Source organism: Trichosurus vulpecula, chromosome 5 (genome assembly GCF_011100635.1).
Source record: "Trichosurus vulpecula isolate mTriVul1 chromosome 5, mTriVul1.pri, whole genome shotgun sequence".
NCBI classification, from domain to species: domain Eukaryota; kingdom Metazoa; phylum Chordata; class Mammalia; order Diprotodontia; family Phalangeridae; genus Trichosurus; species Trichosurus vulpecula.
Window position 1 is genome coordinate 177,386,031 of NC_050577.1, and position 19,854 is coordinate 177,405,884.

The window sequence follows — 19,854 nt, forward strand, 5'->3', positions numbered from 1 at the left end:
TGACCTTTATTTCAATGCACAGATAGCAACACTGGCAGCAACAGCTGTTAGCAAAAACATTTATTCATTTGTTCACTTAATAATTTGTTCTGCAAATGTTTACTAAGTGCCAGTTATATACAAGGAAGTATAGTAGTTTGGTTATAAAGCTTGATTTAGATCTAGGCTATGGAACTCTGATTTGGTAGGGCCTAAACCAGTTTATAAATTCTTGAAATGAACATCCTATTGCTTTTAGTTAGTAAGATCTCACAAATTTTAAGACTGGCCAAGATTTATCATCCATGGTTGTCTGATTAATGTTTACTCATTGATTCAGAACACATTTATTAACTATCCATTATGTTCATGGCACTATAGACTAGGCACTGGGGGAGAGAGGATAAATGAAATATGGTTCCTGTTCTCAAGGAGATTAAAATATAGTAAGGGATAAAAAATATTCACTAAAAATGCTAGAATGCAGCAGGATGCAAATATGTGAGATGTGCTATTTGAATCAAGGTGCTATTTGAATTTTTTTAAAAAAAATTATTTTACTTTTAATTTATGGAATAAAACAAGCATTACCATAACATTGTATAATAATAATAATAAAAAGACAATTGCACATGAACCTGCAAATCTGTAAACCTTTTTTGAGTTTTTAAGAGGGCAAGGCTGCTTCCAGCATGGGAAACCAGGAGAGGTTTCACAGAGAAAGTTACATTTGAACTGAGCCTTGAAGAATGTATAGAATTTCAAAAAATAGAACTCAGGAGGGGGTAGGGCATTTCAGAATAGGGAACAATGTGAGAAAAGGCATGGAAGTGGGATAGCTTAAGCCAAATTTGAAGAGTTAAGTAATAGTACTGTTTGGCTGTACTGTAGAGAATATGAAGGAAAGTATGAGATAAGGCTGGAAAATTAGGTCAGAGCCGGATTGTGGAAGACCTTGAATGCCAACCTAAGGATGTTGAACTTCATTAAATAGGCCATGGGGTTCTATCTACGGTTTTAGAGTTGGGGAGGGTGTGAGTATGTGATCTGGTCAGAACTATGAAATCTGGATGTACTGGTGGGGGTAGAGACAGGATTTACTTAACATGGGGCTGGTTAAGACTTCACTAAAATATGAAGAATTGTTATTGTTGTTGAGTCATTTCGGTCATGTCTGACTCTTTGTGACCCCATTTGGAGTTCTCTTGGCAAAGATACTGGAGTGGCTTGCCATTTCCTTCACCAGCTCATTTTACAGATGAGGAAACTGAGGCAAACAGGGTAAAGTGATTTGCCCAGCATCACACAGCTAATAAGTGTCTGAGGTCAGATTTGAACTCAGGAACATGAGTCTTCATGGTTCCAAACCCAGTGCTCTATCCGCTGTACTGCCTGACTGCCCATGAAAAGAGTAGGATTTTCTTTTTTCTTTTTTGGTGTGTTAGTGAGCAGGTATTATGACAAAGAACTTAGGTGCTGCAGGAATAGTGCTACTGTGCTTTATGCTAGGGTCCCAGAGGAGCGGAGCTAGATAGAGATATAGACAAATATAGAGTAGTGTGCATTTATTAGAGAGAACAGGTAAAACAGTCACTCATGGCTTGGGGAACATAATTTTTGGTTCTTATTGCGATAACTACTGAAGCTGAGAAAATAAACTTGTAGAAACAAGAGGCAACATCAACAAGCTTAACAAGACTGGATCATCTTGGTCCTTCAGTGCAGCCTTCCTACGATCAATTTGAATTCCAGGCAGAGGGGCACTGGCATGTTTAGCAACCAGCTCTCTGGGGAGAGGAAATGTAAGCACAACATATTTTAAAATCTAATCTACATTAGTAACATTTTCTCCATCACTTTCTTGAGTCTAGACAATCAACAAAACAGTGAACCAAGTCCTGACTTAGACCGTTTGCTGATTCCCAAGCAAGTGTGCTGAAAATTTAACAGTTGTCTCTTATGAGTCGATACAAAGCCAGCTCCAGCATAGTCCATGATTCCGTGTATCTTAAAAATGAACATTCCCCTGATAATCAGATGTTCTGGGAGAATATCAAGTAAAAGTGAACCCAAATACGCAAGGACCAAGCTATAAACATGTTTCTTCATTACAAGGGTCTCCCAAAAAATTTGGCACATTAATAGCTTAAGACCACATTAAAACCTCTGGAATGCTCTTGTATGCTAAACTAATTTTTTTTTCATAAAGGAGCAGTTTTCAAACTTTTTTGCTTTCAGAACCACATTACACTTTTAAAAAAATTGTTGTTGACTCAGAGACATTTTTTTTGTGAGTTATATCTATTGGTATTTATCATGGCAAAAAAGAAAATATCATGGACTCCCTAAAAAGGTCTAGCCCCTAGACCACATTTTGAGAATGTTTGGCTTAGATCAGGAGTGGGGAACCTGCGACTTTGAAGCCACATGTGGCCCTCTGGGTCCTCAAGTGCGGCCCTTTGACTGAATCCAAGCTTCACAGAACAATCCCTTATAAAAGGATTTGTTCTGTAAAACTTGAACTCAGTCAAAAGGTATAGTTGCTGTTTCATTCTTAACAATGATATTAAAATATATAACAGAAGTTTCTTAGATCATTAGGAAGAGCTAATTTACTAAATTACTCATTTCATTCATATTTTTTATCTTTTGAGCACATTTAAATATGAAATACTTGTTTCACAATTATTGAAAATTATACTAACGTGACATTTGTCTGACAAATCCACTTAAATTCAAAGTAGTAATTCAGTATCAGACTCAGAATAGAGAGACTGAGAGCTCCTTTTTTACTTTAAATGACAGCATGAAAGAATATTGAACTTGAAGTCAGAAAACCCTAGGGTTCAAATCCTGTCTCAGCTGTTTACTAGGTATACATGGTCACGTCACTTGGACTCTGACCCTTGCTTTTCTCATCCATAACACAAGCATAGTTGTATTTGCAATACTAATAGCTAACATTATATCATGCTTTGAGGTTTGCAAAGCACTTTACATATACTACATTTTCTTGTTTGATCCTTACAACAGTCCTATGAGCTAGATTCGATTTTTATCCCCATTTTACATCTAAGTAAACTAACTCTGATAGAAATTGTGACTTGCCCAGGATCACAGAGGTAGCTACGTCAGGGACAGGATTTCTTGACGCAGGTCTTCTTAACTCTATCTACTAAGCCTATTCACCATTACCTAACCTCCTCTACAAGATTGTTGTAAGGATCAAATCGGATAATATACATGGAAGTGCTTTGTAAATGTCAGCTGTGATTACAACCATCAATCAGAAGGTGAAAGGTTTTCGTTAGGTATCTGAATCTAGATGGCTATCCAATATGAAGCAGTGATATGACATATATTCAAAGACTTTAAAAAATAGAATGGGGGGTGGGAACAATATTGAACTAAAAAGTAGCTTGGTATCTGGTTAATGACCAAGTTTATCTTTGGTGTTGTTTTTAGCTTCTAAACTGAGTCCTAAAGAACCAATGTCACTGTAATCTAGCTTGCTTCAATTTCCATTTATTTTTGATCCCTAGATTGTTGTAGGAGATAAAGTCGTATTGATGCCAGTCAATGCAGGACAGCCACTACATGCGAGCAACATAGAGCTTCTAGACAATCCAGGGTGTAAAGAGGTAAGTTCAAGGAAGAGAGACTGAATGTGAATATTTGTATATTGTTTGTTTTTCCATACACATAATTTCTTTAGGTGCTGTCATCGTGAAGAACTAGCTAGTGCCATGTATGACTAAACTTTTAAAAAAAATAGACAATAAAGCCAAATCATTGCGTATTTAACCCTGTTAAATGCTAATGAAGAATCCCACATCTCCTGCCTCCTGATTCTGTTAGCTTGTTATGTAATACAGGACAAGGTATACTGACTGCTTGAGGGGTAGCCTAGTCTCCACTCTAGAGTAGGGAGGATCACTTAGCTATTCTACATGGATAAGAATCGTTTGAGATAACTTTCCTAACTACACAAACACCTGCCCTTCCTCTGCTGGCACTGGTCCCTCTGGGCTCAGTCTATGGTTTAAAATCATTCACATGAAACGTTTCATAAATTTATCAAAATTTGGCTCATTATTTTGTCCCCACCCAGCACTCTGGGAAAATCTCCAAAAAATATAACTCACATCTCATTTCCCATTAAGATTCTCATCTCTGTTCACACTTAGCATGACCCAAAAGGAAATCTGCAGTCACATTATATATAGATTAGACTATCTTTACTGCAAAAAAATTAGAATTTAAAGACACAATAATGAAATGTCAAGAGATTGTGGCTAAGGTAAAGGGTGGGCAATCTCCATTCCCAACAGGAGCAGATATCCCATTAATTAAGAAAAAGTGTTCACAACTTTACTTTTCCCAAGGGAACTGAACCCCTTTCTTTCCTGTACCCCTTATCTTCAATATTTGTAATTGGGGGACACCAAATGGTTTTGTTAGAGAACCTTTACCTGCTCCCTGTAGCTAAAGTTTCAAGGAGAAAAGGAAAAATTCATGTCACCACCATCCCCTTCAGCTAGGATCCCATGAACCCTGGCTGCAAGCATTCAGTCCCTGTCGGATCTGGGGGAGAATAGAGTTTATCTTGGCATGGTACCTTTTCTGTGGCAATTCCTACATTACTAGCCTGGAACTCCACAGATATCCATGCAAGTGTGAGAAAGAGGGAATGTGGAGAGAATTCCTTTTCCACTGTATCTTCACCCCCTCACCCCCTTCACATGACTCCCTGACCCATGTGGTGTTGCTTGTTGTAATGTGATAGAGTATTCCCTCAGCAGCTGATTTTTTTTTTAAAGTCCTCATTTACTGCATTCCCATTAAATCTGTTTCTCTTCTCTGGGATGTACATCTGGGCAGAAACTAGGGGAAAGTGAAAGGTGAGCTTGCAAATCTAGGGCCTAAATTTCAATTTTTGTAATTGCCTGCCTTTTGGAATTTAATTCAATAAACATTTTTAAAAAGTGCTTACTATGAGCCAGTCATTGTGTTAGGGGTTGGGGAAAATGGAAAAAGAAAGATAGTCCCTGCCTTCAAGGAACTTGAAATCTAAAGGAGGAAGACAATACACAAAAGGAAGCTGAAAAGGGAGGGATACCAGGAGGCGCCCGGCCCAGGGGCGGCATGATGGTTCATGGAGCTGAAACCAAACAGAGACATAGTCAGAAAATGGAGAGCCCATGATGGAAGACCATTGGACTCGGACACATACTCCATTGACCAAAATGCCTTTTTAATTTCCTCAATTACATTAAAATAAAGCTTCATACTATATTATTGAACATGATTAGGTATTTCGTAATGGCTATACTTTTTTTTTTTCTTTCATAGGTTAATGCTGTTAATTGCAACACTAGCTGGAAAATCACTTTGTTCATGAAATTCAGTTGCTATCGTGAAGATGTTCTCAAAGGGGTACGTAGTTTGGGAAAATGAAGGTTTTCTTATTGAATTATTTATATGCACACCTAGTCATTGATTAAAGCAATTTAAAACACACACACACACACACACACACACACATATTACTAATCTTCATTTTTGTTCTTTGGCATAAATGACCTTTACTAGTTGTGGGCTAGTTATAGAGCACTTCTAAGCTTCAAGCTCCTCGTCGGTAAAGTGGGAGTGATGTTTGCAATACCTCCTGAAGGTTGAAATCTTCATTGTGTCATACAAATGTGGGGTATAGTAATGATAATGCTTATTATAATCATTTTATGATGGTGATGATGTTATTAAGTGATTTGAAGTAAAAAACCAGAGACGGCCTCTTTTTTGCCCATTAAGTTTAGTTTTTATGTCTCTCAGTGGGCATGGATGCAGCCAGAGCAAAAATCAAGGAAGAAAGTTGATTGACCCAGACACCCTCCAGGAATAATGGAGGGGGTGCCTTGAGGGAACAAAAAAGCATCAGTATTTGGTTTCCTCCACTGCCACAGGAAGTGGCTGTATTTCAGATGTATTGGACATTTTATTCTTTCCTGAGATTCTTCTTTGCTTCTGGATGACAAACCACTTATACAACCCCTTGAATCCATTCAAGAACTTTCAATGTGACTTCGGAAGTGTAGAATCCATTGCCAAACAGTTCAGTTAATACTTACCACAGCCTCTTGCGATGAATAAGAGAGAGTATTGTAGTCCCCACTGGATAGGCATGATAAGTGGTTATTTTTGTCATAATCCCAAATCAAATAGATTTATAAACTTTCCTTTCACAGGCTTTCTTTGTGAATTGACAGCATCTTCTTAATTGTTTGGAAAGAAAGATTTCGCTTATTTATTTTTCTAGGGCGATGTTGTCAGACTGTTTCATGCAGAACAAGAGAAGTTTCTAACCTGTGATGAATATGAGAAAATACAGCATATTTTCCTTCGTACAACTTTGCGTCAATCAGCTACTTCTGCCACAAGTTCTAAAGCGCTCTGGGAAATTGAGGTATGTAAATTTATTTCCCTTCTAAATAATTTACAAAGAAAAGACAAATATCATGAACCAGATATTTTGTTAGATCTCTTGTTCATGCACGGTCAATGGAGCATTCAACAGACATTTAATAAGTACTTACTATATTCCACGCACCACGCTAAGTACTAAGAGTACAAAGAGAAGCAAAAACATTCCCTGTGCCCTCAAGGACCTCACATTCTAATTGGGGAGACAACATATACACAGCTGTGTGTATATAATACAAACCTATTACCTGAAACTAGGTCAGCTAGGTGGCACAGTGGATACAGTGCCAGGCCTTGAGTCAGAAAGACTCATCTTCCTGAGTTTAAATATGGCCTCAGACACTTACTAGTTGTGTGACCCTGGGCAAGTCACTGAACCCTGTTTGCCTCAGTTTCTTCATCTGTAAAGTGAGCTGGAGAAGGAAATGGAAAATCACTCTAGTATCTTTGCTGAGAAAACTCCAAATGGTGAAGAACTGGACACAACTGAAACAACTGAATGAGTCACTGTTGTTATAGTAATGTTTCTGGTTTGGGAAATATTCAGCACATTGTTGAATCAACTCAAAGTGTGATATCCTGGGTATCACTAAACTAAGGTTCTATTTCTATTCTGAGCAAGACTGGAAAGAAAAAAAGGCCCAGAAACTAAGTTGGGAGTCTGGATAAGTTCTGAAGGGTATAGCAATTGGGAAGATGCCACACCATGTTTCCAGGGGCAGATTTTTGACCCTAAGAAATTCATCTTTAGGTAAAAGGTTATGTACTAGTAAATAACCGACTCTCCAAAAGAAAAATGTTAATCCATGTCACATTTTAAAATTCAATCAGCATTATTAACATTTACTCCATCATTTTCTCAAGTCTAGACAATCAGCAAAACAATAAATCAAGCCTTGATTTGTAGCATTTACTGATTCTAAGGTATAAATGCTCATACTAGAACTTTAACAATTGACTCTCCTGAAGTGGTTCCAGGCTGTAAGGCCTTATTTTCAAATATAAATTATGAATGTAATATGATACATGGTTGGTCAGGTGTTTTTTATGACCTGCCTCTCAATTAGAGAGCATTTTTTGTAATTCATTAATTTTCTATTTTCTTATTAGGAATTTGTGGTTGTCTAGTTGTTTTCAGTCACGTCCAACTCTTCATGACCTCCTTTGGGGTTTTCTTTGGCACACATACTGAAGTCAGTTGCCATTTCCTTCTTTAACTCATTTTAGAGATGAGGAAAGTGAGGCAAACAGGGTTAAGCGACTTAACCATGGTTACGCAGCTACTAAGTATCTGAGACCGGATTTGAACTCAAGTCTCTCTCCCCTACACTATCTAGCTGTCCTTATTAGGAATAGATAGCTTTAAGTGTATTAGAACAGGCAATTTAATCTCCCTATCATCAGTAATTCACCAGGAATATTAACGTCATTTAGCTGTAGCTGTCATTGTCTTGGTCTGTAGGTGGTACACCATGATCCATGCCGTGGGGGAGCAGGACAGTGGAACAGTTTATTCAGATTCAAACATCTGGCAACTGGAAATTATTTAGCTGCAGAGGTAAGAATATTTGCTTCACTAATACTTATGTTGTTTCTACATGTTCAAAGTAGAACAGAGAATCCAATTCCAAATTGAATTGCATTCTCTGCATCATTTTGCATGTGAGTAGACAGTCATTAGTTGAATATAGTAGTTTCTTATAGAGGCAGTGAAACTGTTGTTAAAAAAGAAATTCTGAACATAGAGGTTTCTGATGTAGTTAAAAAAAAGAATCTTTTTACTTCACTTTTTCACAAAGGAAAACTCCTAACTCCCACCATAAGACTACTTTGTAAGGCTTAATTTGTTTTCTTTCAATGCAAATGGAATTGGGTAATTAATTTGATTATCTTGTACTCTATAAAATCTGATTTAGTACTACTTGTTTTTAAAATTCTATCTTTTTTTTATCATTTCATTTCTCAACATAACTATCCTTATTCCCTACCCAAAGAACAAAAACATAGAGAAAAAAAGGCAGTTCAGTGAAACTAACCAATACTTCAAACAAGTTCAACAGTATTTGTAGCATTTTATATCCATAGTCCCCCACCTTTACAAAGAAAGAATTTTCATAGCTCTTCTTTAGAGAGAAGCATGCTTATTATCATTATATAGTGTTAAATTTTGATTTTTTGTTGTTTTCTCTATTTACATTATTGTTATGCATATTGTTTTCTTGCTTAGTTATCTAGCATTTGTTTATCATCTACTACGTGCTAGGTATTGGGCTAAGCATTGGGAATATAAAAAAAGTAGAATTCACAATCTAATGGGGGAAACGACATGCAAACAATTATGTACATACAGGTTCTGCTGAATTCACTTTGCATCAGTTCATGTTAGTCTTCCCATGCCTCCCTGTGTCCTTCATTTTCTTTGTTTGTTGAAGAGCAGTAACTTTCTCTTTCATTCATATATCATGATTCTTAAGCCATTCTCCAGTTGAACAACATCTACATTGCTTTCAGTTCTTTGATATCACAAAAAAAGCACCCTCATTTTCATAGCACCTTCTGACTTGGGACACATTTAACTCATTGTTTAATGTAGCACGCCCTAGATCACTTCAAGTTTATCTTCGGCTGCCAGTCTTGCACTAAATGGGTGGTTTTTATTTTCTGAGTCATTGGAGAGGAAAGGGTTTGTTTCCTGAGACACTGAGCTGCCCCCAAACTGTCAATAAAGTCTTAGAATTACAAAGCTGTTTCTCTCCCCTTCCTTTCCATTAAAAGGATATGTAGATGATGTGGGGAAAAATAACTCCGAAAAAAGAGTAGAAATGATTAAATTAAAATTGGTGTTCATTAATAATGGTCACTTACTTTTAAATATGGAGGGATCCCTTTTAGAAGTGGTGCAATATTCTTATACTCCACTCTCCTTTATCCTATCTGTATACATTTTCTCGTTTATTCTGAGGTTTCAGCCTCAGGCTATGCCAAAATCATTAAGGACTTATTAAGCATCTACCATATGGCAGGCATTGTTCTGGCTGCTAGGGATATAAAAACAAAAATGAAATATCCCTGCCCACAAAAAGCTTATTTTCTATAGAGGAAATCAACCTATATACATATAAGTAAATAAAAAATATTTATACAATGTTAAGATAGGGCATTAGCAGTTGAGGAGATTAGTAAAGGTCTGGGGGTGGAGTGGGGTGGGGTGGAGTGCCACTTCTCCTGGACTTTGAAAGGATTTAGGAATTCAGAGAAGTGGAAGTGATGAGGGAAAGCATTCTAAGTATGGCTATGCAAAAGTGGGGAGAAGAGGGATGGAATATTGTGAAAAGAAATAGCAGGGGAGTGTATGAAGCCTGGAATGGTATATACTGGAGCCCCATTGTGAAGGACTTTTAGTGTCAAACAGATGTGTCAGAGTAGGGGTCCTTAACTGGGGGTCTGTGAACTTAAAAAAAAATTTTTTTTTGATGACTGTTTCAACATAATTGGTTTCCTTTGTGATATTATTATTTTATTTCATGCATTTAAAAAATATTCAGAGAAGGGGTCTCTAGGTTTCACCAGACATCCAAAGGGGTCCATAACAGAAAAAAGATTAATAATCCTCATCCTAGAGATGATAGGAGGCCATTGGAGCTTTTTGGATGGGAGAGTGACAAAGTCAGACCTGTGTCTTGGGAATATCATTTTTTAGTTGTGTGGAGGATGGGTTGGAGGGAAGAGTTTTTAGGCAGGAAGTCCAAGTTGGATGCTTTTGTAGTTGTCCAGGCAAATATTTTGGCCTGAACCACGGGGGTGGTAGAGTTGGATGTAGTGTTGCTGTGAACTATCATCTCACTACTTCAAAACAGAAAATTGCTTTTTCTTCTGTATTTCTTGCCACTTGCTGTGTGTCTGTTGGCTGTGTAGATGCGTGTTTTGGTGGGAGTATGAAGGAAAAGTAGAAAGAGCAAGATCTGACTGCGCCATAAGCATACATTTGCCCATATATATCTTCAGTCTTGGTGTTCTGTGGTTGTCTGATTAGCAGGAGAGCATTTCAGGGTTTCTTCAACATACGATGAACAAGAGGACATTTCCGGTGCTGTAATAAGCATCTCATTATCAAAATATATGAGTGAATGAGACACATGCTTGGACATGTAACAGCTTTTCCTACTCTGGATGATTTGAGATTACTCTCATTCAGGTTAAGTGTGAAATGAAAAGAAGCAGTGAGGTGGTCAGTTAATCTAAATGAATGGTTATTGGAAAAATCAGAAACAACTGGGTAATAATAATAATAGCTAATGTTTAGACTGTGCCAGGTACTATGTTGAGTGCTTTTATTATTAAGTGGAATTGTGATCCTCACAACAACTCTGGGAGGTAGGTGCTAGTATTTTCCCCATTTTACAGTTGGAGAAACTAAAAATGACTTGCCCAGGGTTACGCAGCTAAGAAGTGTCTAAGCTGGATTTGAACTCCAGACCCAGTGCTCTACTATATACCGTACCACTTGGCTACTTCAGTTGGATATCCCCCAAAAGGTAAAAGGGTGAGGACTTAAATCTCTTAAGAATTTTGTGCTTTGTAATTTTTTTTTGGTGGGTTGTGATTATAAGTAAAGAGGCCTGGCTGAAAGAGTGATGAAGAAGAGAGGTTTTGACAACTTTATTCACTAATAACACTGTAGAAAACAGTTAATGTGATTTGATGCCATCAGTTACATGGTATGAAAAAAGAGGTTATCCCCAAACCCTTTCTTAAAGGGATTGTTCAGAATAAAGTGTTAGGTTAATTTTATTTAACATGAATGACAAACACATACATGAGCATATTAATAAGTGGGTACTTGTTGATAATATTAATAACTTATGAATAAATAATACAAATACATACAAAGCCTAAGCAGCAGAGCTTGCAGAAGAGTTTGCAAGAAAAAGAAAGTCCTTGGAAGTCAGTACCACAGGTTTCCTTTTAAATATAAACATTAGCTCGTTGGGGTAGAACTTTCTTGAGAGTTTAGTGGATGGTGATGATCTCTTTGTACTGACCTATGACATTTTATTTAAAAACATTTTGGGTGTGTGTGTGTGTGAATGAAATATGATGAGTACTGTGCTCAAATGCAAACGATGAAAGAAACCTAGTTGGGATTCTCTTTTCTAGCTTGATCTGATAAAAAGAGTAATTGATTCTTCCATTCTATTAAATTTTGATGTCAGAAACTCTGAAGAATTAATAATTGTTGTCATTGAAATCTTTATGAAAATATGATGTAAAAATTGTTTGGGTCAGACAGTATTAAAAGGCCCCATGGACCGATGGACTGATGGTCCCTCAAGCTCTTGACACTAATGTAGCAGACAGTGGAACTCTAAACCAGAAAGCTGCTAGAAACCTGACACAGTTCAACACAATCTCAGAGAAGATAATTGTGTTGCCATGATTTTGTTCTGAATTGATTTTCTCCTCCACTTGTGAAAGTTTTTCTCGTGTCATAGAGTTTATAGGACAGAGGTTTTCAAACTCCCTGGAACTGAGATATCTTAGACCTGTTGGATTCCTTTTCAGAGAATTTCTATACACTCCCTGAAATAGCTAAAGATGCACAGAGGTGCTGGAAAAAACAACAACAGAAAACAGCCAAACAAACAAACAAACAAACAAATCCACCCAAATCTAGGATTATGGCAAATATATTGTTATAGGACTCTTCTTAGTCTTCTCCTCCTTCCTCCTCATCCTCCTCCTCCTCGTCCGCCTCTTCCTTGTCCTCCTCTTCATTGCCCCTGGCAGTTCTAATATTGTATGACCAATTCTGAGGAAGGCAAAGGAAATAGAAAACAGTCTCCTAACTTTAAAAGCACACCCTCATCCTTTGCTTTAACAAGTAGAAAACTATTAAAGTATAATTTTCAGGTAGAATCAGCTGTAAAAATTCTTTCATGCTATTACACTAAACGTTTTTCATCATTGTACATTGTGGGAAATTCATTTATAATTATGATGGGCTTTTGAACGATGTACCAAAACAAAATTTGTCATGTGGAAGACATAGGAACCCACTCCCCACCCTAGTACATACAATCTGTCCAGAGTTATCCTTCAGCATAGAAGACAATGTAAGAATGTAAGAAACAACTAGGAAAGATCAACAAGTAAAAGGTAATTAGTATGAACTACGCATTAAATGTTGAAGAATGTAATGCTGAGATTAGTCAAGGAAGGCTTTTTGGTTTAGCTAATGGACATGGATATTCAGAGGAGAGCTGGCAGAGTATTTCAGGCATAAACAACACAGCAAAGGTAGAGAAGCAAGAGGTTATGTGACCTTGTGGAAAGACTATTGGATCTGGAGCCAGAGTACTTGTGTCCAAAACCTGACTTTTCCACTTATTCCCTGTGTGACTTTCTCAAGGCCTCCAGTGGTCACCTATAAAAGGAGAGCATTGGACTAGATCTCTAGGGTATCTTTCAGCTTTAAATCTATGAATTAAGAAGATGTGTATGTAGGTATGTATATATGTATACATACACACATAATGTTATGTATGTTATCTATGTAATGTTATCTATCTGTGGAGAGAAAAGTAAGGGGAGAGTCTTAACTTGAAGGGTGCTGCTGTGGTAACAAGTACTAAGAGCTAAAGTTAGATAAATAGGTGGGGAATCCGTTTGATGAAGGCTTTGAGGGATGGTCTGAGGATTTAGGTTGATCTGAATAGGAGACCACTATGGATATTTAAATGGAAAAGTGACCCCATGAAAGCAGATTTGAATAAGATTAACCTTGTGACTGTGTGTAGTGATAATACTAAAGTAGTTCCTCCCTTCCTCTATAAAACCACAGCTGCACAAATACACTTAAATAAAGTGTCTGGTATTATTTGAATGTATCCTGGAATCATCAGTAATTTGGATTATGCTTTGCTTGACACTTACATAGAGTTTCTGGTATGTATATTGGAACTACATTAGTTCATGCTGAAAAATATTCAGAAATGGCATTTCTTTGTTAGCCTTCAAGTATACTCCGTGGGGGGAGGAAACTTTGGGGTGAAAAGTTTGTGCTATTTATTATGCATGGAAAGTATCAACTACTGTGCTTTGACACATGAATTTTGCATAGTGTTAGTATTACAGATAACCGTCCCCCCAAACCCCTGAACTGCTTTTGTACAATTCATATTTCAGGCATAGTAAGTGAGCTAGATGTAAGCTTCAGTGATTTATATAATGGACTAGCTAACACCTTTTGTGAGTGAGATAACTCTTAATCAACTGGATAAAGCTTACTAAGTGCTTATCTACAGTCTTTCAGTACAGAAAGATTATCCATTCCCTGGATTATGGAAAAAAACACCATTCTACATACCTTGCTTATCTTTTCTAAGTCCCTTTGATAAAGTTTTCTGGAATAGAAATGCAGAGTTTTTGGATAGCAAAGTAATTTTTTATTGTCTAAAAGCAAATATTGAATTTAACTTAAGCTATTGCTTTGTGCTTTAATGTTATTATTATTATGTTTTACTATTAACATTTATTTGCTGTTTTAGAGCTTTAAATATTGAGCTTGGACACATCAGTTAATCTCCCGACTTCACTTTCCTCATTTGTAAAATCAAAATGTTGGACTAAATGATTTCTAATGTTTGAGCTTTAGGTGTTGTAATTTATTTAATGCACTTCAGTTAATCTCAAAACTCTAGCCATGTAGGGTAAAGATTTCCTATTTAAGATGGAGACCATGACCCCATTTTAAGCCAGTATGAGTTTGGAAATACATGACATCATTCTCAGGAACTACTTTCACTCTGCCTTATTCTTATGAGAAAACCAGAATAGGCTGTGAGTTATGGTTCTTAAGTTTTCTGAGTTGCCTCTAAGCAGACATGTTGTAATTACAAATATCTATTGAAAACTTTGATAAACCTTACCCTAAATATAAAGCACTATAACCAAAGCTCAACATAGATGAGAGAAACTAATGAAAAATCTTCTAGCTGCTATATTGCTTGGTTTTCTTATATTGTCTTTCAATACATACTTATTGAAGACTTCTGTATTCAATATCCTACAATACCCTGATGGGTTATTTAAGAGGAGATAATGGTCATAATAACAGCTGACCATCATGTGGTCTCTTAAGCTTTATAAGATGCTTTACAAAATGTCGTCTGATTTGATCTTACCTCTTTGGTGATAAGATGCCCTTAAACTTGAGAAGTTTACAATCCAAGTGAGAGGATAAAATATGCATGTATTAAGATATAAGAAAAACATCAAACAATGTACTAGTGAGTACAAAATGGTGTTTCTCCCTTGCCCCTGTTTTAATCCTTCTGTTTTATTCATTTTGTTGGTTTTTCTGTGCTCTAAGGCAGCTAGGAATCACAGGGTCATGAAATGTATTATGTAAGTTAAAAGAAGCCTAGCAGTCTCATTGTGGTGGCTCCTCATCTAAACTGTTGAGCAGCATTGGTGACTGAATAAATACCCATGGAGCCCTATAAGAGGAATATACTGGTTAAATGAATAATTACTTTCAAAACTGTCTTGTGTTCTTTGAAGAAAAAGGAATCACAGAGTTGGGAGTGGTGGTGGTGGTGGTGGTGGTGGTGGTGATGGTGATGGTGGTGGCGGCGGTGGTGGTGGTGATGATGATGATGATGATGTGCACTTTAAAGGTCATTCTGACTTGGTCAACTGAAAAGTAGACTCATTGAGGTTGATCAGCTTATCTAAACTCATAGAGGTCCTTTGTGGCAAAGCCAGGATTAGAACCCCAGGCTCCTGACTCTGATTCTGCTATAAAACAACTGAATTTACTCTTACATATGTAACAATTATATGTTTATTATATATATGCATGCATATATACACATATAAATTATATTAGATTAATATATGTTATATAATAATATATATTAATACTGTATTAATTATATTACATATATTACATGCACATGTTACCCTGTTGTGTATACCATATTCCTGTCCTTTATGTTTACTGATGCTGGCACTTGTCTTATTAGTTTTCACTAGCGTGATGAAGGTGAATTGTGCTTACATCAAAACTGATCTAGAGTTTGTTTTAGTGTTTGTGGTCATATCCACTTTTTGAAGTATTGCATTATTATTCACTTGAAACTTCTTCCCCCACCCCCGAAAAAAAAAATCTACCTTGTTTTTGTTTGTTACAAACTGGATTATGTTGCTGTTTCCTAGGATTACAACATCCCAGTGTCTTTTGGTGCTCCTTTTTTCATTCACTCCCTCTCTCCTCCCCTTTCCTCTTTATCAGATACCTATTCCATATCTAGCTCTTCAGAGAATATTTGAGGATCATTTCATGAATTATGAAAAGTGCTCAGGGATATTTTGGGGAGGCACTGATCACTATTTTGTTAAAATTCTGCCCCTTTACTTCAGAATACTAAAATGAATATGTATTTATGAGATTTCCCCTTCACTCAATTTAAAGAGTTTGATATCCTAATGGAAAGAAAGTGTGGCATAATTGATCAAGTGCTATATTTGTAGTGAGGAAGATGGTGGTTCATAACCCCACCTCTGGCATTACTAGCTGTGTAGCCATGGGCAAGTCACATAAACCCTGTAAAAATTAATGAGCTTAAAAATGTAAAGTACTACATAAATGTCTAGAGAAGCACCGTGGCATAGTGAATAAGGGGCCAGCATTGGAGTCCAGAAGATCTGGGTTTAAATCTAGCCTTTGGTAGTTTCTTACAATGTTCGTTGTTTGTTCTTCGTTCTCGAAGAGGACCATGACATCAGGAAGGTGATGTCATGACTAGCTTCTTACAATGAAATCACAGATCACAGATCAAAGAGGAAAAATTTTAGTTATGTTAATGATCTGATTTAAGGAAATAAAATATAAACGTTTGAAAAGTCATCAGTTCTTATACATGAATAGACAAAATTATATCAGAATACTGATATGTCAGAATTATTCTCATTCATGATTTTTTTTCTCAAAATATAATGGAATAGATCGTGGAAAATCATTATTTTGTTACTGTACTCTGCTCTCTGTATGTTGCTCTTTAAAACCTTTGTTTATTCGTAAATAGACACAACAACCACCAGATGGCAGTAAACACTCACTTCTTGTTTTTTGGAATAGAATTAATTAATTTCTTTAAAATTACACTCTATAGTGGTACTTAAGTACCCCTATGTTAGTTCAAAGCCTCCTAATGGGACAACAGTCTTCAAGAACCTTGTTAGGAAAGAATATAGTGCTATGATATGGTCACAGACTTGGAGCTGGAAGCGATCACAGGGATCATCTAAGTCTTTTTTAAGTCATTTCATAGAAACTGGAGTTGAGAGTGGAAGAGATTTGCCTAAGGCAACACAGATGATAAATAAGTGGCAGAGCCAGGATTGAAACCCGGGTTCCTTGACTCCAGAGATCCCTTGGCTCTTTCCACTGTGGGGCCGGCTGTCTTATATTAAGTGACAGAGCAAGAAGGAACCTCAGAAGCCATTTATTTCACCTCGTTTCACCTTGTTGTTGTTGGCTTCTCCTGGGCCTCATTTAACCTAAGGAAAATGAAGCCTAGGAAGGTTAAATGTCTCCTCAGTCATCGCCAGAGGTCACATTTGAACCCGGTACTTCTGACTCCAGAGTTAGTGATAGTTCAATTATTCTTGGATCTAGAATGTTAGCCCTTTGAAGGGACAAATACATTATATTTAAAAATACATAAGGCAATTTTGTGTGACTACATGAAGCTGGAAAACAGTTCATCAGGGAAAAGGCAGCATTATTTCCATAAGGAAAATGGAAAAAATATAATGAGATTAAAAGCCCTGGGTCTGTTTATTTTGTTTAGCCTTGATTCCATCATGTTAGATGAGATATTGCAGCTATTTTCCATCTAGAGTTGTTTAAAAAAGTGCATTGGAAATTACAGGGTTAAATTATGAACTCTGAGGTGATTGGCTACAAAGAAATCTTGGGGGAACAATAATTTTTAGGTTTTTAACACAGGATGTATGCTACTTCAGGAAGATGCTACCTGTGTAGGAGGTCTCCGAAGCTGTAAATGCAATAGGGAGGATTGAGCACAAGCTGAAAAAGCCTTAATATGGTCGGCAGCTGACATTCTGCTGTGGGAAAAGTGCTGGGAGCTGCTGTCGGCCCTGCAGGAGGTGCTGCTGAATCATCAGCATTTGTCAAACTGGAAGTCATCCAAGTGTGGCTTCAGCACTAGCAGAGTTTAAGTCACCAAAATTAGGAAGGGATTTCAAATTTTTCCCCCTGCTCCTTTCCTCTCCCTGTCAAAGTTTCAAGTCCTTTCCTATGTTAGCTACCTGAATTTGAGGGCAAATGACTGAATCTTGATGAAGAAAGACCCTCTGGCATCTTAGGCTCTTCTGAACGTGTAGACAAAAAGTTGGAGGTCCATTCATTCAGTTGGCTGCCTAGAAAGTGATATTGATGGTAGGGAATCTAATACTATTTAATACACTGTCCAGACAGACCAAAGTCACTTGCAAATGAATGGATTAACTCACTAAATTGACTTGCAATCCTGCCTGCTAAATGGTTGTGTTTTTGTTTTTGTTTTTTGATATACCTTCCTACTCTTGGTTATAGCTTTTTTACCCACCACACAAAGCACAGCCAGAGTTAGTAACCTTAGAGAAATCTCTCTGTTATTCCTATGTGAATCCCCCATTTTGCTCTCTCTTTGCTGAAGACAAAATAAAAATTACACTCAGGAACCTCAAGTCCAACTTTTTAATGAACAACATTTGTCTTTGGATTTCTTAGTTTGATGTTAAACACAAGTGAAATTCTTTTCGGCTAAACCCAGCAACTCCTGCTGTGATGGAGCATATACATGCTGCATCTAGTTATCATCATCCAAAATGTATGACTTGGCCCATGACAGATTCATTCTCTTGTTTCATTTGGGCCCTTACTGCTTCTTGGCCAGGTATTCTACCCCCGTATTCCTTGGCACACACTTCCCGGCAATGATGATTCCAGAACATCTCCCTTCCCTTCCAGCTCTCACTCCTTAATGCTCTCTGCAAATGATGGTGCTTCCTTAGCTAATGAGAAGAGAGAAACCATGAATCCTGAGCTCCCTATCTTCCCTCTTCTCTACCTCCAGAGAAATCCTGAGGGTCTTCCCCTTCTAGATTTATTTATTTGATTAGGTGAAAGAGCCCATCCTCTGTCTCATTAGCCTTAATCACCAAATGGGTGTTGCCTCAGTCAAACTGAGAACTGTTAAGACTAGCTTAAAAAGGCCAAGGTCCCTGACTGCACCCATCTCTAGTCATCCTGATCTATATCTTGCCACCGGACCCAGATGGCTCTGGAAGAGAGAGTGAAGCTGGTGACTTTGCACAGCCCTCCCTTGCTTAAATCCAATTCACTTGCATGTCATGACATCCCCTCCCTAATGTCATGGTCCTCTTGGAGAATGAAGGAGAAACAAAAACAACCTCCAGAGATCTCTATCTCAGCACTTATCTATTCTCTTATACTTGTCTCCTATTTTCTATTTAATTCACCAAATACTTATTAATCATCTACTTTGCAAATGCCATTATGTTAGGCTATGGGAGATATAAAAACATGCTCCCTGCTCTTAAGAAATTTATAATCTCAGAGAGATAAGACATGTTAACAGATCTTTATAAATGCATTTTAGAATACGAAAACTGTACAGAAGAAGTATCCCCAGTGCTTAGCACAGTGCCTTATACCCAGTAGGCACTTAATAAATGTTTACTAATTGTTTGACTGAGTGATAGATTATTTCTAGCTTGGAGAATCAGGAAAGATTTAAAGGAGGAGGTGAGATTTGAATTAGGCTTTGAAGGATGGGCAGAAAATTTTAATAGATAGGAGGGAATAGGGAAATGCATTTCAGTAAGAGGGAATAATATGAGAAGAATGGGATAAGTTTGGGTAATAACATGTAGGTCCTGTATAGATGAAACAGTAGATGAGATTAGATCTGTGTGTTGTATATACAACTAGTAATGAGGGAACGCCTTCTAATCATGCAGATTGGTACCTTCTATGAAGCTTATGGTTTTAGAGATCTGTCATATCATAGTAGGTGCTTAACAAATATTTATTGACTGACTAGAACATAGAGTGTGTGAAATTGAGTAGTATGAGAAAAAAGGGCAGAAATGTAGGTTGAAGTCAGAATGTGAATGGCTGGAAGAAAGGCTAAAGAATTTGGGTTTTATTTGGTAGGCGATAGGGATTTATTGAAATGCCTTAAACACTAGAATAACAACTGATCAGAGGTATATACTGAGATTGTATAGTATAGGCTGGAATGGGGAGAAATTGAAATAAGGGAGACCAATTAAGAAACTACTTCAGTAGTCAGTCAGGGT

The 19,854-nt window shown here is 37.1% G+C and overlaps 1 protein-coding gene across 1 annotated transcript in view; it reads left to right on the top strand.

The window, feature by feature from the left end:
- Positions 1–19,854, top strand: part of ITPR2 (inositol 1,4,5-trisphosphate receptor type 2) — a 545,841-nt gene that overhangs the window by 137,650 nt on the left and 388,337 nt on the right. Inside the window, exons 6-9 of the mRNA XM_036758879.1 lie at positions 3,522–3,620; positions 5,332–5,415; positions 6,296–6,442; positions 7,922–8,017. Coding sequence (XP_036614774.1) covers positions 3,522–3,620; positions 5,332–5,415; positions 6,296–6,442; positions 7,922–8,017 — 426 coding nt within the window. The remainder of the gene's footprint in view (positions 1–3,521; positions 3,621–5,331; positions 5,416–6,295; positions 6,443–7,921; positions 8,018–19,854) is intronic.